Genomic DNA, 19,957 nt, shown 5'->3' on the forward strand with positions numbered 1-19,957 from the left:
AATGTAGCGTGGATGGTGCTGCAATGAAGCTCGCTGGCGGGTTCCCTTGCGTCCATCCACCGCTCGCCGGCGGCTAGATGCTGCTGCTATGGGGCACTCGCGCGGTGGCTTCTCCGTGGTGCTGCAATGGAGCTTGTCGGCGGGTTCTAGGTGCTGCATCGCAGCGCTCGCCGGCGGCTAGATGCAGCGTTCGGCGATGCTATGGAACGCTGGCGGCGGCGGACAGGGATCAGGTGACATGCCTCTAGGCAGTCACGCCGTAACATACGGCCACCCATCCAGCGCTCATTCAGCATCCAACGGCCACCAGTGACCATTGCATGGAAACGCCTAGTCGCCTGCACTAGTACTAGTTTTTTTTTTCTTGCGGATACTAGTACTAGTTCTTTGTACTGGCAACAACAGCTATGCACTCATTAAAAAAAAAGCAATGCACTTAGGGCATCTCCATCGGCAACCCGTAAAAATTCTTCCGCATCCGTTCATGAACAGGTGAGACCAGTCCGCGGACACGGATGCGAGAGGTCGGCATCCACCGCTAGCCGCATACATCCAACCAACAATTCAAACCAACCTCATGAAATTCGATCAGGATTTCATTCAAGTTCGAATATAATTTACATAAACAGGTCGACCGTTTAACTAAAAAACCTAAACCCTATATTTGACGACCACCTCGTACGCATGACCGCCCTGCCCTGCGCACCGCCGTTCTGTCGGTGCCGTCGTCGTCGTCATCGTGGAGGAGCCGCCCCGCTCATGATGCGTCGTGCGGTGTGCCTGCCGCGGCCACTGCCGACATGGCCTTCGGAGCCCTGGTGGCGGCCTTGTCGCGACCGGCGTTGGCGAAGCAGTCGCTAAGCGACCACTCCTCGCCGTCAAGGCAGTGGCTATGCCTGGACGGACATCTCCGCGGTGGTCTCGGAGCAGTCGAGCGCCCATGCGGCGGCGAGGTCTGGGTCATTGCGGACCCACTCCGGCGCCACATTGCTCTTGGCGAACGCGGAGCGGTGACTGACATTGTGCCGGTCGTACCGAGCCGCGCACTCCGCCTCGGACACGACGGCCCTCGAGCCCGAGGGAAACTCTATATCGGACGACCACCTCGTACGCATGACCGCCCTGCCTTGCCGCACCGCCGTCTCCGTCGGTGTCGTCGTCGTCGTCATCATGGTCCCTCCAGCGCGGTACAGTGCCAGAGGACCGCGACAGCCTTGTCCGATGGCTGCTTGCCGCTTGCGGAGGAGTCGCTCCGCTCCTGCTGCATTGTGTGGTGTGCCTGCCGCGGCCACTACCGACATGGCCTTCGGAGCCCTAAGAGCGGCCTTGCCGCGGCCGGTGTTGGTGAAGCAGTAGCTACGCGACCACTCTTCGCCGATTTTGATGAGCTCGCCGTCAAGGCAGCGGCGACGTCTGCACGGTCGTCTCCGCGATGGTCGGTCGAGCTGTATGACACTCATTAGAGAAGTGAAAAATGATCTTGATCCAAAAATAGACCAGGCCATGACAGTGCATCTAGAATCAATACATGCCTCGCTGTATACTAAGTAGGCATGGGTGGATACTCGACGGATTCTCGTACCGCATGCATGCGGGAGTAGTGTGAGAGCGGTGTACGGAGAACTACTAGTGTGGGCGTCTCCAGCAAAAAACTGCCAAGTGTTGGGTTTTTTCACTTTGATCATTGATGGCCGTTGGATGCTGAATGAGCGCTGGATGGGTGGCCGCATGTTACGGCGAACTGCCTAGAGGCATGTCACCTGATCTCTGTCCGGCGGCGGCTCCTTGTGCCGCGTTAGAGCGCTCACTGGCGACTATCCCTGCTGTGAGATCGAAGCTGAGGAAACGTGTGTGCGTTGACTTATCTACGAGCTGAGAGGAACAAATCGGACGATGCGTCGGGCTAGATCAAACGGTCAACCAGGCGGTTTAATTATGGATACCGACTGATCCGTAGCAGCCACTCATTTTATATAGCTAGCTCTCGACCGACACATTATATTACCATGGTATTTGCCCCACGAGACCATGGGCAAAAACACACCACGCACGCGCGCGATCTAGCCAGCCACCTCACCAACCAACTCCAAATTAATCACCGTCGATCAATCACTTTGCCGCGCCACCCCACGTACCACTCTCTCTCGATCCATCACATTGTCACACCGCCGTATGCACCACTCCTTCTCGATCGATCCATCATGCTCCACTTGAACGCACTACACTTCTCTGCGTGCGTACGTGACATTTATACATAACCAATTCCCCAGGCACACCACATGTGACACGTACTACGTACGTACGTACGCAGCAGCAGCCAGCCATGGTTCTGGCGGCTCACCGTCGTGGCGCAGTGGCGGTGGCGCTGGTGGCGTGGATGGCAGTGGTTGCTCTGGCGGGCGCGGACTTGGCAGCGGACAGCAAGTTGTGCGCGGAGAAGCTGGCTGTGCTGGCGACGTGCTTGCCCGTCGTGGAGGCGACGGCGATGGTGCGTGCGCCGACGCCGAAGTGCTGCGCCGGGGTCCGGGGAGTTCTGGGTGACAGCAAGAAGTGCCTGCGCGACGAGGCTACAGTGCTTGTGCAGTCACGGTGCTCTTCAAGGCGGGTGCTTGTTGGCGCTGCTCCGGCCCCGGCGACCTTGGGTCCGCGTCTCTCCAGTGCCCATGGCCGCTGGTGTCCTCCGCCGGGCAGCTACATCCTCAGTGACCCAGCAGTTGCGTCCTTTCGAGCTCGCTTGGCTCACTGACGTCCTGACGGCTATGACCACGGCAGCTCGGATCTGCGTCCCTCCAGTTCTAGCTCGCCGGCGTCGCTGATAGCCATCGCCCCACCCTCCTCGTGGTTTGCTCGGCTGGCTACCCTGCTCTATACATCTCAAAGCCTTCCCTTTGGCCAGATCCAATGCTCGTGGGTCCGGAGGCAGTGCCACCCTCCAACGGCAGGTGCAGCCCTGCCAATCGCCTTCTGACATGGTGGCTTCGACTAGTGTTGGCTTCCTCATCTTCGACTCCAGATTTGGCGGCTATGGGATCGCTCATCCTTTGGCCGGGGCGAAATCCCTGCCCGGCTTGCCGGTGCTGGCAGCGGCGGCGTCTGCGGATGTCGCTACCTTCTTGAAGGCGTTGTCAAGGCCCTCCTCCGGACCGGATGGCGATGGCGTCACGGCGTCGTATTCCTTCTTGAAGGCGCTATCTTGCTCGCTCGCGGTGTCCCCGATTTTGGTTTTCGCAATGTTGGTATTCTCGCTGGTTCGACTTGGCCGCTCTTGGTTCAGGCTTGGTAGGTCTAGCTACGTTGTATCCTTTGTTTGGGTCGAGCATCCTTTGTCTCCCTGCTCAGGGCACCATGTTCACGCCTGTCTGCATCCGTGTCGTGTGATGTATTCCTCTCCGTACTCATTCTATTCCTTCTATCAATGCAATGATACGCAAACTTTGTGTATTCGAGATAATAAAGAACAGACACAAAGGAAACAGAATATATCCAGGAGCCGAAATTTACGCAGAATACATAGGACCATATATGCTCTCACCTGACAAGTTTAGGGTGCCGATCGTTAATTTGGGGAGTTGATGGACTAAACTACTCCTGTGTGCTAAGTTCTTATAGCGTGGGCGTCATTTGCTCATAATGACAACAAGCCAACAGGAATAGTAACTTGCAATTCCCAACAAATTAACATCTGGACCGGGACATCTTGAAGCCTTGACTTGCACAAAAGTGAGTAATCTAACCTAACCAAGACAACATGCATAGAACCATAGCAAGATACCATCATCAGTCAGTTAACGAAAGGTAATATCCGGAGTACAGATAAAATGACCTGAGTTCTAGTTTTTCTATTGGTCTCTTACTAGTCAAGCCGCTTCTAGCCAAGAGAATTCACCTTGTTGTGTACCAGAACGGGACGCCACGCCATGACATAGGGATAGAAAGAATCACAGTTGGAGATAGGCAGACCTTCTTCAGCTTCTGTGTTTCAATGCAGAAGGAGAGGAACCAGCAAGAAGTTGGACGTGATGGCCTGTAGGTAGACAAATACACAATGCCACCGATGATGGCCACGACCTCCAGTACATGGTTTTCAAATAGGGAACTTGGTAGCTTCAATTCACCAATCGCATCCAGCATCCATTTGTCTGTAACTCTGTATACGGCATCCATTTGTCGGCTCTCCGGACCCAAACTTTAAGCATGAGATCATCTGCCCAGGCGACACAGAGCTTTGCATCACTGGTCTCACCGACCCTGAAACCCTCTTGCCTTTCCATAAGGTCAACTCCACCGCGCGACCCCATCTTGTCCGCCCCCGTCCGTTTGGGGTAAAACGGACAAACCGGACGGCCCAGCGCGCGGGCGCAAACGGACTTTTGTCCGTTTTCTGTCCGCTTTCGACCCATCCCCGGCCCAAGTTTGCGCCGCTTTTGGGGTGAAACGGACAGCACGCGGACACGCGGGCCGTCTGCGCGTGTCCTCCCCAGGCCCGCCCGTCGGTGGCACAGGGGCGCCTTTTTCTATCCGGCCCCCTCCTCCCTCCGGTCGCACGCCCTCCATTCTTCTCCACTCTTCCCTCGCCGCCGCCACCGCCGCCGCTGCCATTGTAGCTATGCAGCTCGGACGCGCGCTCGCTCAGCCCCTTCCCCTCGGTGCCCGCGAGCTACCCAACCACATCCACCTGATTTGCGCACCCGCCGGCCGGATTTGGGGCGGATCCGGTCGGTCTTGAGCTCGCCCGGCTGTGGGAGGCCGCGCCGTGCCATGGACTGGCCGGGCACCGGGCCGAAAGGCCCTGGCAGGGCCGCAAGGCCACATGCAGGCAGTGGCTCCTCCTCTAGCCGCTCGGATCTACACCGTCGGTGGTCCGCCGGCAGATACACGAATGGCGGGCGGCCTGGCTCGGTGCTAGCCCAAAAGCTCGTCGGCGCACCATTGCCGCTCATTAAGTGCGACCACTGCCCAAAGAAGGTCGTGCGCCGTGTGTCTACAACGCCGAAACATCCCGGATGGGTGTTCATCAAGTGCTTAAACGATGGGGTATGTGCTCTTTTTAGTTTCGGTTTGTGCTCCAGATTTGACTAGTTGTGCTAACTTTAAATTTTGTTATGTAAAATGGATGCAAGTTTTGCTATTGGGAAGAAGAGTACATCTATATATTGATAGAGCGCAATTTAGTAGATGTTCGTGCACTTTTAGCTAGCATAGAGGCTGTAGATGAGACAAGTGCACTTGTTGCTAGATTAGAGGCTAGCCACGAGACTAGATGCGAGGAAGCAGCCTCTACTTCTTTAGGCTCGAAGAAGAAGAAAGAAACACGCAAGATGGAGGCGGCTCCTCCAGAGATCAACAATGAATGCATCGGGAAGGCACTAATCCAACTTACAGGAGCAGTTACGGAAGTTGGACATCTTCTAAAATGTATTCTTGTGGTTCTTGTTTTCTTTGGTCTTACTTTTCTAGTTAAAATTTGGTGATGTATTCTCATGTACCAAAAAATGAATGAAGAAAAAATTTAAGGGCTTGCAAAGAAAATGGTATGCGGACAGGATGCGGCCAGGATGTGTCCGTGCGTTGGGCGCACGGCCACCGCATCCCAGAAACTGCCCGGACATGACCGCATTGCCCTACATAAACGGACAAACTCCGGACAAAGCGGACGTCCGTTTGGGTCGTGCGGTGGAGTTGGCCTAAGCGGCGGCTGATCGATCCGGGAGAATTGCAGTGTTGCGGTGTTCAGTACATGAATAGCTGCAGATGCCCAGTAGACACACCCGTTGACTAGCGTGCCCTTTTCGTCGGCCTGCAGCTGCAGGCTCCCTGCTTCTGGGGAGATCTGCCCTAGCGACCCGTACTGCCCTACTTTCCATGCAGATGCAGATCACGCGTAGCGACCGGCGATCCTCTTCGGAGGTGACCACGTGGAACTCAACCTCGGCGTCTTCAGGCTCTTCGCACATCTCTTGGAACGGCGCTGAGAAGAGATGCAGGCCCCGCCCGAGTGGGTCGTAGATGGCCGCCCGCTGGGTGAGCATGTGAAAGAGAACCACGTACCTATCGCGCGCGGCACCCGGTCATCGACCATCCGGGGCCGTCGTCTTCTTGTTCGTCCTCGAGGACCCGGGTGAGGAAGACGTCGGCGCCGCGGACGGCCGCGGCGTGGTCCGGGTCGGACCGGCAGCGGACGGGCACGAAGGCGGGCATGGCGGGACCGTATGTTTCGAGGTAGACGCCCAGGAGCGGGGCCGGGTGGAGGTCGCAGAAGCAGCGGCGGAACGCGAGGGACGAACGGACGGCATGGAGGAAGGTGGGGCAGCTGAGCGCAGCGCGGACGAGGGTCGGGAGGGAGGGCAGGCGGAGGAACACCTCGCGCAGGAGGTCGTCACCGAGGGCGCATATGGTGGTGGGACCGGAGTTTTTCTTCGACGACGACGGCAGCTCGCTCGATGCCATGCCGATCGGCGGCGGCTGTTTGGGAGGCCACGGGACAATGGGGAATCGGAGCATCTCGAACAGACCTTCCTTCCCCAACAGGGTATTAGAGCATGCTTAGCAGATCCGGTAAATCGTACGCCGGAGCAGTACCCTAAATCTTTTTTTTCGGGCTTTACTTTAACATCAACTTTTTTAAGTTTATTTGAATCCAATCCAAATGATAAGGGGCACACATGTGGCACGAAGCACTCCGGACTGACGTTTTTAACAAATAAGTTGCCATTCAAAAAGAAAAAAGCAAACAAAAAAAAACTAAAACTTGCCATCCAAAAAAGTTGTCATGCTCGACAACTAAATTTGTCATCTTCGTGTTACTAATCTTGCCATTAAAAATGTTTGACCTTGCTATGTGTTCATGTCACACGTGTCGCACTTATCAGGGTCCTATTTTAACATCAATCAGAAATTCATATAAATAGATACACTACATCGAATTATCGTGTCGCAATAGTTCACATATTGCGCAATATAATAGGAAGCAAATTTGTTCATAAAAATATGCAATCAAACGACATTAAACATGATGAAATCAAAAAACATTAATGTTGCCAAGATCGTGGCATAACCACCTGCCATAGCACCACCATCATCATCAACTTTGACCGAAGAATGATCACCACCATTGCCGGAAGCACCACCACCATTAACTTCATTGGCCGAAACACCACCACCATCAACTCCATTGCCCAAAGCACCATCACCTCCATTTCCGAAAGCTCCACCACCACCACCTCCATTGACAAAACCACCATCACCTCCATTGTCAAAACCTCCAGCACCACCACCTCCATTGCCGAAACCACTACCACGTCCATTGCCGAAACCGGCACCACCTCACATGGGTTTCCAAATACTTGGCCAACATAGTTTCCTTGACCTTCACCATGTCATTTATTAGCTCCCTCAAACCAGATGCATCGGTCGACACCCTATCTTTGTCCAACTTTCTTCCATCGGCCTTACCCTTGTTTCTTCCTCCCTTTGGTGCATCATCACTATCATCATCGTCTTCCAAGTTAACGAGTGCACCTTTCTTTGGAGGAGCTTCATTATCCCTCAACTTCCATTTCTCACTATTATTAAGCAAGAGCCAACAATGATAGAGCATGAATCTAACCTCGGCTTCGGGGATATGCCCTCCTCTTCTCTCTTGACCTTTCCGCTCCACTTCCGTCTCATCCTCTTCCTCTCTACACCCTATCCCCTCCCCTCCAGCATGGCCGGGAATGGATCCGATAGTGAATCGGATACCATCGACTCGGAGAAGCTAATCGTAGACTCCTCGAGCTTGTTGGCGCTGAATAAGGAGGAGCTAGCGTTCCTTATTGCCCTTCGTCGATCATGGATGGACCGTGGTGGGAGCTTCTTGTCCATGGCATCGTTGGCAGCCCGGGTGGGTAAGTACAACTCTGTGGCTCCCGACGCGGTCCTTGTCTTCCTCGGTCCGGCGGCACGGGGACTAGTGGTGCCTGGCACCGCCAGCAGGCACTCCTCCTGGACGTTGTTGTGTGCTTGTGCCCGCAAGGCGGCCGGAGTATGAGGGCCGCGCTTATCAATGTGCAAGGCGGAGGCGGTCTTGTAGATCCGAGCCTGAGCCCCCCCCCCCCCCTCCCAGCGATGATGACGAGGCCCTCCACGACGCCATCCACCACTCCTACACGTCCGCGGAGACGGACGCCTCCGACGTCACTGGAAAAATGCGGCGGCGCTCCGCATCAGGCCGAGCAGACCCATCGGTTGGCGATGCAGAGGGCGGTGGCGACAGAGAGAGACGCAAGGCTCGTGACGGAGCAGAACCGCGCTGCCTGGTGCATGGCGGGGATCATCTCCTCCCCCTCCTCGGACAACGACACGACGGAACGATGATGCTCCGCTTGTAGCAAACGGCTACGCCGAGGACAGCCGTCGTTCCCCAAAATCCCAAGGGGAAGCATGCAGTGAGGAAGTGGTGAAATCCGCTGCTCTCTCTTTGTTTAAATCATTATCTATTGTCAGTTAAGTGGTGAACTTTGACATGCCCTTTTACATCGGATTGTAGTAACTTTTAATCCTCTATGTATGTCGGATTGATATGTTTATATGTTCTATCTATGTTGGATTGATATGTTCATCCGTCCCATATAGGTATAGTTTATGTAGTTTGCGTGGGTTTGTACGGATTTGCGAAGGACAAATGGGGTGTGGCTGCGGAGTGGGGCAAATGGGTCTGCCTGGTAACCTCCAGCAGACGCGTTCGGACGCGTCCACTGGCGTGTCGGCCCCAAGTTAGGTAACCACGGCTGTAGATGCTCTTTACAGATTTTATATAGCTAGCTCGACCGACACATTACATTACCATGGTATTTACTTAAAAAAGAAAATTACCATGGTGTTTGCCCCACGAGTCCATGGGTAAAAACACGCCACGCTATAGCCAAGCCAGCCACCTCGCCAACAACCAACTCCAAATTATTAATCGCCCTCGATCAATCACTTTGCCACACCACCGTACGTACCACTCTCTCTCGATCCATCATATTGTCACACCGCGCGCCGTATACACGACTCTCTCTCCATCGATCCATCATACTCCACTTGTACGTACTACACATCTCTACGTGCGTACGTAGCATCTATACATAACCAAGTCCCCAGACACACCAGGTGTGAGACGTGCGCGTATACAGCAGCCATGGCTCTGCCGGCTCGCCGTCGTGGCGCAGTAGCGGTGGCGCTGGTGGCGTTGATGGCGGCAGTTGGTCTGGCGGGCGCGGACTTCGCGTCGGACAGCAAGATGTGCGCGGAGAAGCTGGCTGTACTGGCGACGTGCTTGCCCGTCGTGGACGCGACGGCGACGGCGCGTGCGCCGACGCCGGACTGCTGCTCCGGGCTCCGGGAAGTTCTGGGTGACAGCAAGAAGTGCCTGTGCGTGCTGATCAAGGACCGCGACGACCCGGCCATCGGGATCAAGGTCAACGTCACCCGCGCCATGGACCTCCCCTCCGCCTGCTCCGTCCCCGCCGTCCTCTCCGACTGCCCCAGTACGTACTGCTTGATCCCATCAGCCGGCCGGTGCTGCGCCACCGTGCTAAATTGCTAACTTTTGTTTGGTGAGGATTTTGACTGGACGGAGCATTAACCGTGTGTGGTGCACGCAGAGCTTCTTCACATCTCGCCGGACTCCAAGGAGGCGGAGATCTTCAAGCAGTACGCGATTCACGAGGGCAAGAACGCCACCGCCGGTAAAACGGAGTAGTACCCAGTTGACGACTGTACATGAATCTTCCTTATGCAGGATTAGTACAGTAGTATATCAACTCAGAACTGTGCACGAATCTTCTCCATATAACAGATCGAACTACGAACCACATGCACTGTCGTGTAGTATATAACTTTCTCGTACGCCTTGCCCGTGGCTGGTTGCAGGGACCGCCGGCGGCAAGCACACCGATGCGGTGTCCGGTGAAGGGAGGCACACGGCGGTTGTCTTCGCCGTCGTCGTGTCGGGGCTGCTCACCTCCATCTTTGTTCTCGCCTGATAATAGGCTGGATGCAATGCATATCCAGATTCCAGAGAGACCAACCTACTGGAAGGTGTACGTACGTATGATTGTGCTGGGCTGGGCTGCGTAATTTACATCCTGGGCCTTAAGTTTGCTGAAACAGAGGGTTCATTGTTTGATTTCTGTGTTGTGCTTAAAAAAAAATCGATTGCTGTGTGTAGTGAGTGGGTTGTCAAAAAGAAAACATTCATGTTGCAACTTTACTCTAAAAAAGAGTTGATGTTACAACGAGCAAATGTCCGGCCGAAATTTCATGTCATAAAGTTGATTATGACCGAACTCAGTTTCTCTCATGTTTCAGCTGAATTTTCGCACATTTTGAGTTCCTACTACTAATATTTCACAGTGAAACTAGCAATTCTGAAGGAAATTATACAACAATCGGACAATGGTAGAATAAGCAACAGATGGGAGTATGGAGCCTCAGTGTTGTCATGAATCATTTTACACTACCAACAATTGTACCGGGATCGCATACCCACGCCCAAGTTGCTCACAGACACAAAACCCCACCCTTACCCATGCCAACATGCACAAAAATCTGCTCATGCCCGTACCCTCCAGGTAACCATATGCCGGATGGGTGCAGCTTAGCACTAGCAGTAAACAAAATTATACTTCATCGATAGCAAATTGAAGAGAAATAAGTTATTTAAATTCAGTTTCTTCGTAAATTCATAGTGGACAAGCTGACAATCAGAAACGTGAGTAGATAACATGACTAGGTTCACCCAGCTGATAGCACATAACATGAAGCAGCCAAGGAGTAAGCACAATTGCGCAAATAGGGGGGTGTCTGACCCCTGCTCGCACCCCCCCTGTCTCCGCCTCTGCACACAGGAACAAGAATCCAGAGACCAAAGTGGATAAGCGAGCACCAGCGAAGCCACGTCGACATAATACAGGAACATATATGCACTAGCAAAGCAATGGGCGTGGAACACATAGGACCATATATGCTCTAACCTGCCAAGTTTAGGGTGTCGATCGTTAATACTGGGAGTTGATGGACTAAACTACTGGTGTCTGCCAAGTTTTTATACCACGGGCATCATTTGCTCATAATGATAACAAGCCAGCGGAAATAATAACTTGCAATTCCCAACAACACCTGGACTGGACCTGGACATCTTGAATTCTTGACTTACACGTAGCAAAGATATCATCGTCAGTCAGATAACAAAACGTAATATCCGTAGTGCCGATAAAATTACCTGAGTTCTAGTTTTTTTACTCCTCTGACTAGTCAAGCCACTTCTAGGCTTCTAGCCAAGAGAGTTCACCTTGTTGCATACAGAAGAGGAGGCCACGCCATCAAATAGGGATAGAAAAAATCAGAGTTGGTGATAGGGCAGACCTTGTTCAGCTTCTCTGTTTCAGTGCAGAAGGATAGCAACCAGCAAGCACTGGGACTCGATGCCTCGTAGGCAGACAAATACACGATGCCACCGATGATTGCCTTAACCTCCAGTACAGGGTCTTCATCTAAACATGGCACCTCCAATTCACGGATCTCATCCAGCATCGATTTGTCTGTGTCCGGCATCCAATTGTCGACACCGGCGGCGGTGGCTCTCCAGACCCAAACCTTAAGCAGTAGATCAGTTGCCCAGGCGACACAGAGCTTTCCATCACTGGTCTCGCCGACCTTGACACCCTTGTAGTAGCTGTGTTGCATATGCGGCGGCGGATCCATCCGGGAGAAGTGCAGTGTCGCGGTGTTGAGCACATGGATATTGTCTGCAGATGCCCAGTAGACACACCCGTTGACAAGCGTACCATTGCCTCTTGCCGTCAGCTGCAGGCTCCCCGCTTCTGGGGAGATCTGCCACTCCCTGCTGTCCGCGGAGAAGAGAGCGACCTTGGCTGCTCTCCTTTCCTTGCAGATGCAGAGCAAGCGGAGCGACCGGCGGTCCTCTTGGGAGGTGAGGACGTGGAACTCAACCTCGGCCACTTCGGGGTCTTCTGCGCAGATCTCTGCGTGCGGCGGTGAGAGAAGATGCAGGCCCCGCGTGAGGGGGTCGTAGACGGCCGCCCGCTTGGTGAGCAGGTGGCAGAGAAGCACGTACCCATCGCGGCACTCCGTCATCAACCATCCGGGGCCGTCGACGTATCCGACTTCCAATTCGTCTTCGCCTCCGCCTTCTTCTTCGTCTTCGGGGACCCGGGTGAGGAAGACGTCGGCGCGGCGGACGGCCGCGGCGTGGTCCGGGTCGGACCGGCGGCGGACGGGCACGAAGGCGGGCATGGCGGGCCCGTAGATGTCGAGGAAGACGCCCAGGAGCGGGGCCGGGTGGAGGTCGCGGAAGCGGCGGCGGAACGCGGGGGACGAGCGGACGGCGTGGAGGAAAGCGGGGCAGGTTAGCGCGGCGCGGACGAGGGTCGGGAGGGAGGGCAGGCGGAGCAACACCTCGCGCAGGAGGTCGTCGCCGAGGGCGCATATGGTGGTCGGAGTGGATTTCTTCCGCGACGGCGGCAGCTCACTGGAGGCCATGGGGATCGGCGGCTCGGGAGGCCACGGACAATGGGGAATCAGGGGCTGCTCGCTCGTTCCAGAGTTAATGGGCGCAAAGTCATCTCCAGGAGCTGGTCTTGCCACTATTGAGCAAGTGACACCACATCTAGCTCAAATCTTTTTTTTACCGATGGCCAGAGGTACCGGTGAAGCATCCACCCTTGGTCTAGTTTATGATTTGTGCAGTTTGATGGCCCACGTCATTGTATCTTAGTGAATTCTAACTTTGCCTGTCTGTATCCATTACGTCCCATCATGTGTATCCCACCTATGCATGCATGAGACATCCACTCTCTACTGCAAATGCACGAAAGCGATACATCTGTCTTATCTATCATCCTGTAAATTCATGGCATTTTGACATTTTCGGTCGTTTATATCTTTTAAACAGTCATTTTGTTTTTGAAATATTTTATATATTTGAACTCCTGACACTAAGATCTTTAGAACAAGATCAATATTGGATAGATTTCAAACACATTTAAATTTTACGTCTAATTTCACACATATTCCAGCGAAATTTGTTAGTCGAAATGAGTGAAAATATGTGAAACGTGATCTTTCAAACATCTGAATTTGATTATTTCAATGCATGAAATTGAATATTTCAAATATATGAAATGGTATTTTCTTAAACTTTATGAAACATATTTCAAACTTATTTGAATTTCAGGGAAATCATTTTTTGGAACATAGTGAAATTGGATTTGTACTGGTGTAATTATAACGTAACTTTTCATTGAAATTAGTGAAATATGTTTTTTAAAATGAGTGAAATATGTTTTTTGAAATCAGTGAAATCATTTGAAATAAGTGAAATATGGTCAAAATTTGAGTGAAATATGTTTTTCAAATGAGTGAAATCTATTTTCTAAAACGAGTGGAATTTTTTTATGAAACTTATTTCAATGTTTTTGTCAAGTTTGCTTATTCCGGTGTGTGAAAAGATGTGAAACTGGTTATTTACAAAATATGAAACTTATATTTGTCAACATGTGAAAGTTATTTTACTCAACTTATTTAAATTTCAGGAAAATCAGCTTTTGGAACTAGTTATTTCAAACATGTGAAACCTATTATTTCAAAGCTTTCTTACAATAAGTGAAATATGTTTTATGAAGTGAGTGAAATTGTTTTTGGAAATAATTGAAGTATATTTTTTGAAATAATCGAAATTAGTAAATCGAAGTGACTGAAATCAAGTTTTATTGTAAAACATGTGAAATCTGTCTCGTAATAATTGAAATATTTTTTATATGAGTGAAATGAGTTTTATGTGAAATGGATTCTGAAATTGGAATTATATTTTTTGCGAAACATATTTTAATGTGTTTGTCAAGTTTGCTTATTCCAGTATGTGAAAAGATGTCAAATTGGTTATTTACAAAATGTGAAACTTACATTTGTCAACATATGAAAGTTATTTCACTCAACTTATTAAAATTTCAGGGAAATCATTTTTTGGAACTGAGTGAAATTGGGTTTTGAATTTAACTGAAAGATAACTAATCATTGAAATGTCAAATGTTGAGAACTATTTTTGAAATTAGTGAAATCCATTATCTAAAATGATTGAAATTAGTGAATTTTTTTGATATAAGTGAAATTTATGTTTTGAATTGAGTGATATCTGTTTTTTTAAATCAGTGAAATTAAAACTAGTTCAAATTTATCCAAAATTGATCTTGTTCTGAAGATCTTGTGTAACATCCCAATTATCAATTTGGATGTTATACATAGGTTATCATATGCATATCATATTTTATTTTGCATTTTGGTAGTAATCCTAGAAATCTTAAGCAACTCAAGGATCCACGGAGAGAGTTGGGGATTTCATAATTTTCATATTTGAAAATTTTCTCAAATTTGAAAAGAGGATCATTTTGCTTTTAATAAATTTTCTCTCCGAATATTTCAAATATCAAAATAAAAGAGAGAAGATAATACGACTTATTCAAAAAGAGAGAAATATTGGAGGAAATTTTTTGAAATCAAATAAATATTATATTTGGATTTTATTCAAGATTTTATTTGAATTATAAAAATATGCATTTTTCAAAATTGCATTTTTAGGCCAGAAAAATGTTCACTTTGTTTTAAATATTTTATTTAGACGGTGAAAATTGTTTTTGGCATTTTTAGAATTTATTTTATTTTATTAGGATTTTTTGTTTTTTGGTGGAATTTATTTAAAAAAAAAGTTCCCCGGGCCGATTGGGCCGAAACCCAGCCGGCCCAACTCCCGCGCGCCGCCGCCTTCCCCGCCGCCGTGCCGCGCACGGACGCCAAGGGGAGTCCGAGCCGGACTCCTTCCCGGGCCGGCACCTTCCCCAAGCCAATGCCCCCCGCCCCTTTATATACGTCCGACCCCGGACCCTCCCCTCCAAGTCGCCGCTGCACCCCGCAGCCCGCCGGAGCCGCGCTGCCGCCTCCTCCCGCTGCAGCCGCCGCCGCCCCGGACCCCGCGCCACGCCGCCGCACCCCGCAGCCCCTCCGGAGCCGGCGCCCCGCCCGACGCCGCCGCCGCCGTTGACCGCCGCCCGTTGGCTGTTATAGAAACCGCTCGATTCGCCGGTTTTTTCGGTTTTTGGTCTAGATCGGTTTTTTGTATTAGGGTTAGGGTTTTCTCGGTTTTTCCGATCGGATCTAGTTAGCGAACGTTCACTCGAACGACTTTGCTAGCGAACACGTTCGTTCGTTTGGGTCTGTTAGCGAACGTTCATTCGTTAGTCTTTTATTTTTATTGTTTTGTCAAACAGGGACCTACCCGCGATTATTTTTATCGCAGATTAGCCCCTGATCTTCAAACCCTCGTAACTTTTTAACCGTTCGTCCAAATACATTGAAACCAACGCCAAAATCTTCGTCTCGAACCCTTCTTTCCAGTTAACCATCTAGAACATGGTTTTGACAAATTAAAATTTGGTTTCAAGCAAATTTGTTTTCAAAATTTCTTTTGATCGTAGTTTCAGTTCCGTAGCTCCGATTCGATTGATTCTTTTTGCAAATCGAAGCTCTTCAGTTGAATTTCAGTTGGGATCTTCTTATCTGAGTTTTACCCTTGCATCTATGCTTGAGTGCTTATGTGTGCTATTGTTTGTTTGCGATAGAATTTCCAGAGTATGAAGCGTGATACTATGAGTCACTAGGGTTTGCAGATCGTCAGCAAGGCAAGTAACACTTTGATCATATCCCTTTATTACCCAGTTTTTATGCATTAGTTTCAACCCTCAAACATTGCATGAGTAGGATTGATAACATGTGGGTATTGGGAAGTAGTAGTTGAGGTAGTACCTATTGCCCTTTTTATTCAAACCCTGGGAGTTACTTCTACGTTATGCTTATATTGCTATGCTATGCTCGTAGACGTGGATTGGTTTGAGTGATTCATGACAGTTGTGAGTATTATTATGAACTAAGGGTTTATTTAAGGTGGCTACTTTAACACACATCTGGGTGGATTGTTTGTGGGAACCTGGGGAATCCAGTGTTGTCCAAGGAGATCCTGGGGAATCCGTGTGATTTTCCTATGGTTTGCCACCCAAGCTCAAAGGGATCATAAGATTGTTCATGCTAGAAACATCCGTGTGCAGCCACAAGCCATTATGGGCTTTAGCATAGTTGATTATGTCGTGTGACCTCTTTCAGTGGTAAACTAGCAGATGTAGGGGATGTAGGTGGTACGGTTTACCCGTCGAACGAGTTAATGCTTCTGAAAGACTGTGTCTCGGTCATTCGTTTCTCAAACACCATGTAGTGCGAGAAATCCAACGGAGGAGATCGAGTCTCGTGGGAAAAAGTGTGCAAACCTCTGCAGAGTGTACAAACTAATCATGGTTAGCCGTGTCCCCGGTTATGGACATCTTGAGTATCTGGTTCTTGAATTATTGATGTGATCTCAACACTCTTAATTAATTTGTTGGGTTGTTAATTAATTTTTAATTGGGATTGAGATGGGGTTTCCATTCTCAATGTTTTCAACAAACTTTGTAGTTAAATAAAATTATATTCCTTTGCAGTAGGGAAAAATTGGCTTTTCGCAAAACAAGATAACCATAGAGCCTCCACCAGCCATATATGCTTGTAGTAATAGCTGTTATCATGTTCTTTGCTCTATAGTGATATTTTGCCAGCATATTCCATGTGCTGACCCGTTTCGGGCTGCAACGTATTCTGTCGTGGTTTTGTCACGGCAGATGTCCTAGTGAAAGGACTTAGTCGTGGAGCCATCGCGACAGGTTAGCCTAAAGGGGTTAAAGCGGACAAAGGACGCAGGGAGTTTATATTGGTTTGGCCCCTTGCGGTGAAGGTAAAGGCCTAATCCAGTTGATGTGGAATTGCTAGGGTTTCGATGACCAGGGAGCGAATCCGCTATGCCTGGCTCTCGAGTTGTTGTTTGTTGTTCCTGAACCGCCGCCGGGTCGTCCCTTTATATACATAGGTTGACGCCCGTCAGTTTACAGAATCCCGAGGCCGGCTCATAAACGTGTCCGGCTTGGTTTCTATCCTTTCCTATCTTACAACACAAGTTACATCGACGGTTTATGTTTACAGGCCTTAAACCGCCCTTGAGCCCTGGGCCTTCATGTTAAATCTCCTCCATAAAGCGCCATATTCCTTGTCTTCATGGGCTTCAATATGAATAACTCTTTATGGGTATAACCCGGCCCCTCCTGGCTGGTTTATATTTAGTAGTAATATCCCCAACATTAGGCCCCAGATTGATTTGAACCTGTTCATGTCAATCTTCAACACTTAGGAAAATTTCCCCTTTAGCGCCTTCCCGTATCCTTGTAATCCGCCATGACGTCATCCTCCAAGATTGTAATAAACTGCCATGACGTCACCTGTTATTAAAAATTGTATATCTCACCTTCATTAATGAGCCTCCGACAATCGAGGCGACAGCTCTGTCACATATCCCACTTTTGGGCTCCTCGATTTTCGCGCCTGTCACTTATCCCTTCATCTTATAAATAAGACCGGGGGGTCCTTTTCATCCCCCCCGTGCCTCCTCGCTTCCTCTTCTTCCTTGCGCCGACCTGACCCTCACGCGCGGCCGCCGTCGTCAAGCTCCGCCCTCGACCTCATCTCCGGCCGCTGCATCAACCTGAACGTACCAGAGAAACGCGGCGCGCCTTCGCTGTTCCGTCAACAATAGTAAGTTTCCCCTTTCCTTGCTCTAGGTTCGCCATTAGGGTTTCGGCGTTCATCGAAGTTCGAAGTTGTTCTTCTCTGTTCATCTCCGTAGTGTAAATGATGACCTCAGATCTGACATTTTCTTACGCAGTCACAGTCATAATCCCCTTTTTCATCCTTAGAACATCTTCTTCAAATAGAAAAAACTCATCTGGAGCTGATGAACTACTTAAACACCTGTATTTTGAGTCTGAATATATTTTGATTTACTGATACGCTGCAGATCTGAAATTACCATATCAATCTGTGAAACTTGTTTTTCCCTTACTTAGACATTTTAGATCTGTACCTTCCACGCCAAGGTAGGCGGTTTAACTTGTTTAGAAAATGATAATCCGGCAGGTACCATTAGTCCCCTCTTAAACTGCCGATTCCTTTATCCTTGTAACCCCTCCAATGTCAGACTCCGGTTTAACATGATTATATGCCTCAACGTATTTTCCTTTGATCTTACGATGCCTTATACTTGTCTGTTATAAATCATAAACCGGCATTTAATCCTTTCTTTTAGCTTTTCCTTGAAATGGCCAAGCAATTTTACTCCTGCAATTGTCTTCCATCCCGGGTTACCGAGGAACAATTGAACAATTTAGTCAACATGGGCGCTTTAGCAAAAAAGGGGCCATCCACTGGAGGGTCCTTGGCCCGGAAAATCCTCCTGAGCCTAAGGACGGAGAAGTGATTGTGTTCGTTGATCATTTGGGTTGAGGGTTTAGCCCTCCCGGATCAAAAAATTTCCAAGACGTGCTAGCTAGCTTCCAACTCCATCCTCAAGACATTGGACCAAACTCTATATCCAATATTTGCAATTTCGAAGTATTTTGCGAGGCTTATCTTCAAGAGGAGCCCACAATTGAACTGTTTAGGGATTTCTTCCACTTGAACCGTCGTACAGAATTTACAGACGGACCCAATACTGAACTTGGCGGGATGGCAATTCAGAAGAGGAAAGATGTCAGCTTCCCTCACGCCAAGCATCATAGTCACCCCAAGGACTGGAATCAGACTTGGTTCTACTGCCGAGATACGTCTCCAACTGACGAAAATCCTCTCCCGGGTTATGGTCCTCACCGGCTTAGCAACACACATCCATTTCCCCAACGTCTTAACGCCAAGGAATGATCCAAGTATGCACCACAGCTTTCAAAGCTTCGGGCCTTCGTTGCGAACGGTTTAATAGGCGTCGATTTTGTTCGTTGCTGGATCTCCTGGAGCATTCTGCCTTTAAGCCGATGCCCCGGCTTAATGTGTGAGTACACATGGGATTTGAAAGATCCTCAATGACATATTGACATTCAGCTAGCAGAACATGAAGTACTGAAGCTGTTAAGAAGATATTGGATGAATCGGTGGCTGTCTGCAGCAAAACAGGGTTGAATCCCTTCTGTACTTCCAATAAACCGCCAGCTGTAAGAATCATATAACTCCTGCTTTAACCCAGTACTTTTAGATATTCCCTCAAAATTTTGTCAATCTTTGACAGGGTGATGATCCGTTCTGGAAGAAGAAATCACAGGACAAACCGGCGAAAACACCTCGTGTCAAGACTAAGGCCACCAAGAAGCCTGCCAAAAAGAAAAATACTGAACCATCTGAACCAAACGATGATGATCTGGATAATCCAGATTCAGAGGTAGAACTTGACTCTCTTGGTTCGTTTTTCATACACCTCATTGACAATGACTATTACCAGGATGACGCTGAAGGCAGCCAAGCTGATGACGTAGAGGTAATTATTCTTTCCTCCGGTTCAGATCCTCTGCCATCACAGAAAATCCGTCAAGCAAACCGGAAAGTAAGATTTTCTCACCCCCTAGCTCACTTGGACCCAAACTTTCTTTTGAAGAGCAGCAACACGAAGCTCGCCGCACAACCCGACACAGCGGCCAGGTAGTTACCTCCGCCGGTGTGGCACCCCGATCCGCATGGAGCAGGGGGCTGTCAGGACCCCGATTCGAAGTCACACCGATCTAGCCTGTAACACCTCATATCACTTTGCGGCCTCACGCACGGTATTCCCACGGGTGTCGCCTTACCATGGCCCGGGACCGTTTGCGCCTTTTGGCTCACGTATATGATAGTGTCGCTAGCATCCATATGACAGAGAACCCGGGCCGACATGGCTAGTCGTGAACCCAAAGTGGCACTAACTTACGGGGACAGGCATACATGAATCAACATCGAGCATGTCGGTTAGCAGCGTGTGAATCCG

General features: G+C 49.7%; 3 protein-coding genes and 1 pseudogene across 3 annotated transcripts; 2 read left to right on the forward strand and 2 right to left on the reverse strand.

The window, feature by feature from the left end:
• The first annotated feature begins 2,323 nt into the window (after positions 1 to 2,323).
• LOC109762193 (non-specific lipid transfer protein GPI-anchored 14-like) lies at positions 2,324 to 2,746 on the forward strand. The gene has a single exon (XM_020321013.1). It carries the CDS (start codon positions 2,324 to 2,326, stop codon positions 2,744 to 2,746), a length of 423 nt encoding a protein of 140 aa, XP_020176602.1.
• Positions 2,747 to 3,034: 288 nt separating this feature from the next.
• On the reverse strand, positions 3,035 to 7,280 carry LOC109762194 (uncharacterized; annotated as a pseudogene).
• A 1,865-nt stretch (positions 7,281 to 9,145) lies between these two features.
• LOC109762211 (non-specific lipid transfer protein GPI-anchored 13-like) lies at positions 9,146 to 10,310 on the forward strand. The gene is made up of 3 exons (XM_020321025.3): positions 9,146 to 9,509; positions 9,627 to 9,710; positions 9,895 to 10,310. Exons 1-3 carry the CDS (start codon positions 9,161 to 9,163, stop codon positions 10,005 to 10,007), a joined length of 546 nt encoding a protein of 181 aa, XP_020176614.1. The 5' UTR covers positions 9,146 to 9,160; the 3' UTR covers positions 10,008 to 10,310.
• Positions 10,311 to 10,900: 590 nt separating this feature from the next.
• LOC109762210 (uncharacterized) lies at positions 10,901 to 12,922 on the reverse strand. The gene has a single exon (XM_020321024.4). The coding sequence runs from the start codon at positions 12,523 to 12,525 to the stop codon at positions 11,311 to 11,313; it is 1,215 nt and encodes a 404-aa protein (XP_020176613.1). The 5' UTR covers positions 12,526 to 12,922; the 3' UTR covers positions 10,901 to 11,310.
• Positions 12,923 to 19,957: the final 7,035 nt, after the last annotated feature.

Source organism: Aegilops tauschii, chromosome 5, assembly GCF_002575655.3.
Source record: "Aegilops tauschii subsp. strangulata cultivar AL8/78 chromosome 5, Aet v6.0, whole genome shotgun sequence".
Classification (NCBI taxonomy): Eukaryota; Viridiplantae; Streptophyta; class Magnoliopsida; order Poales; family Poaceae; genus Aegilops; species Aegilops tauschii.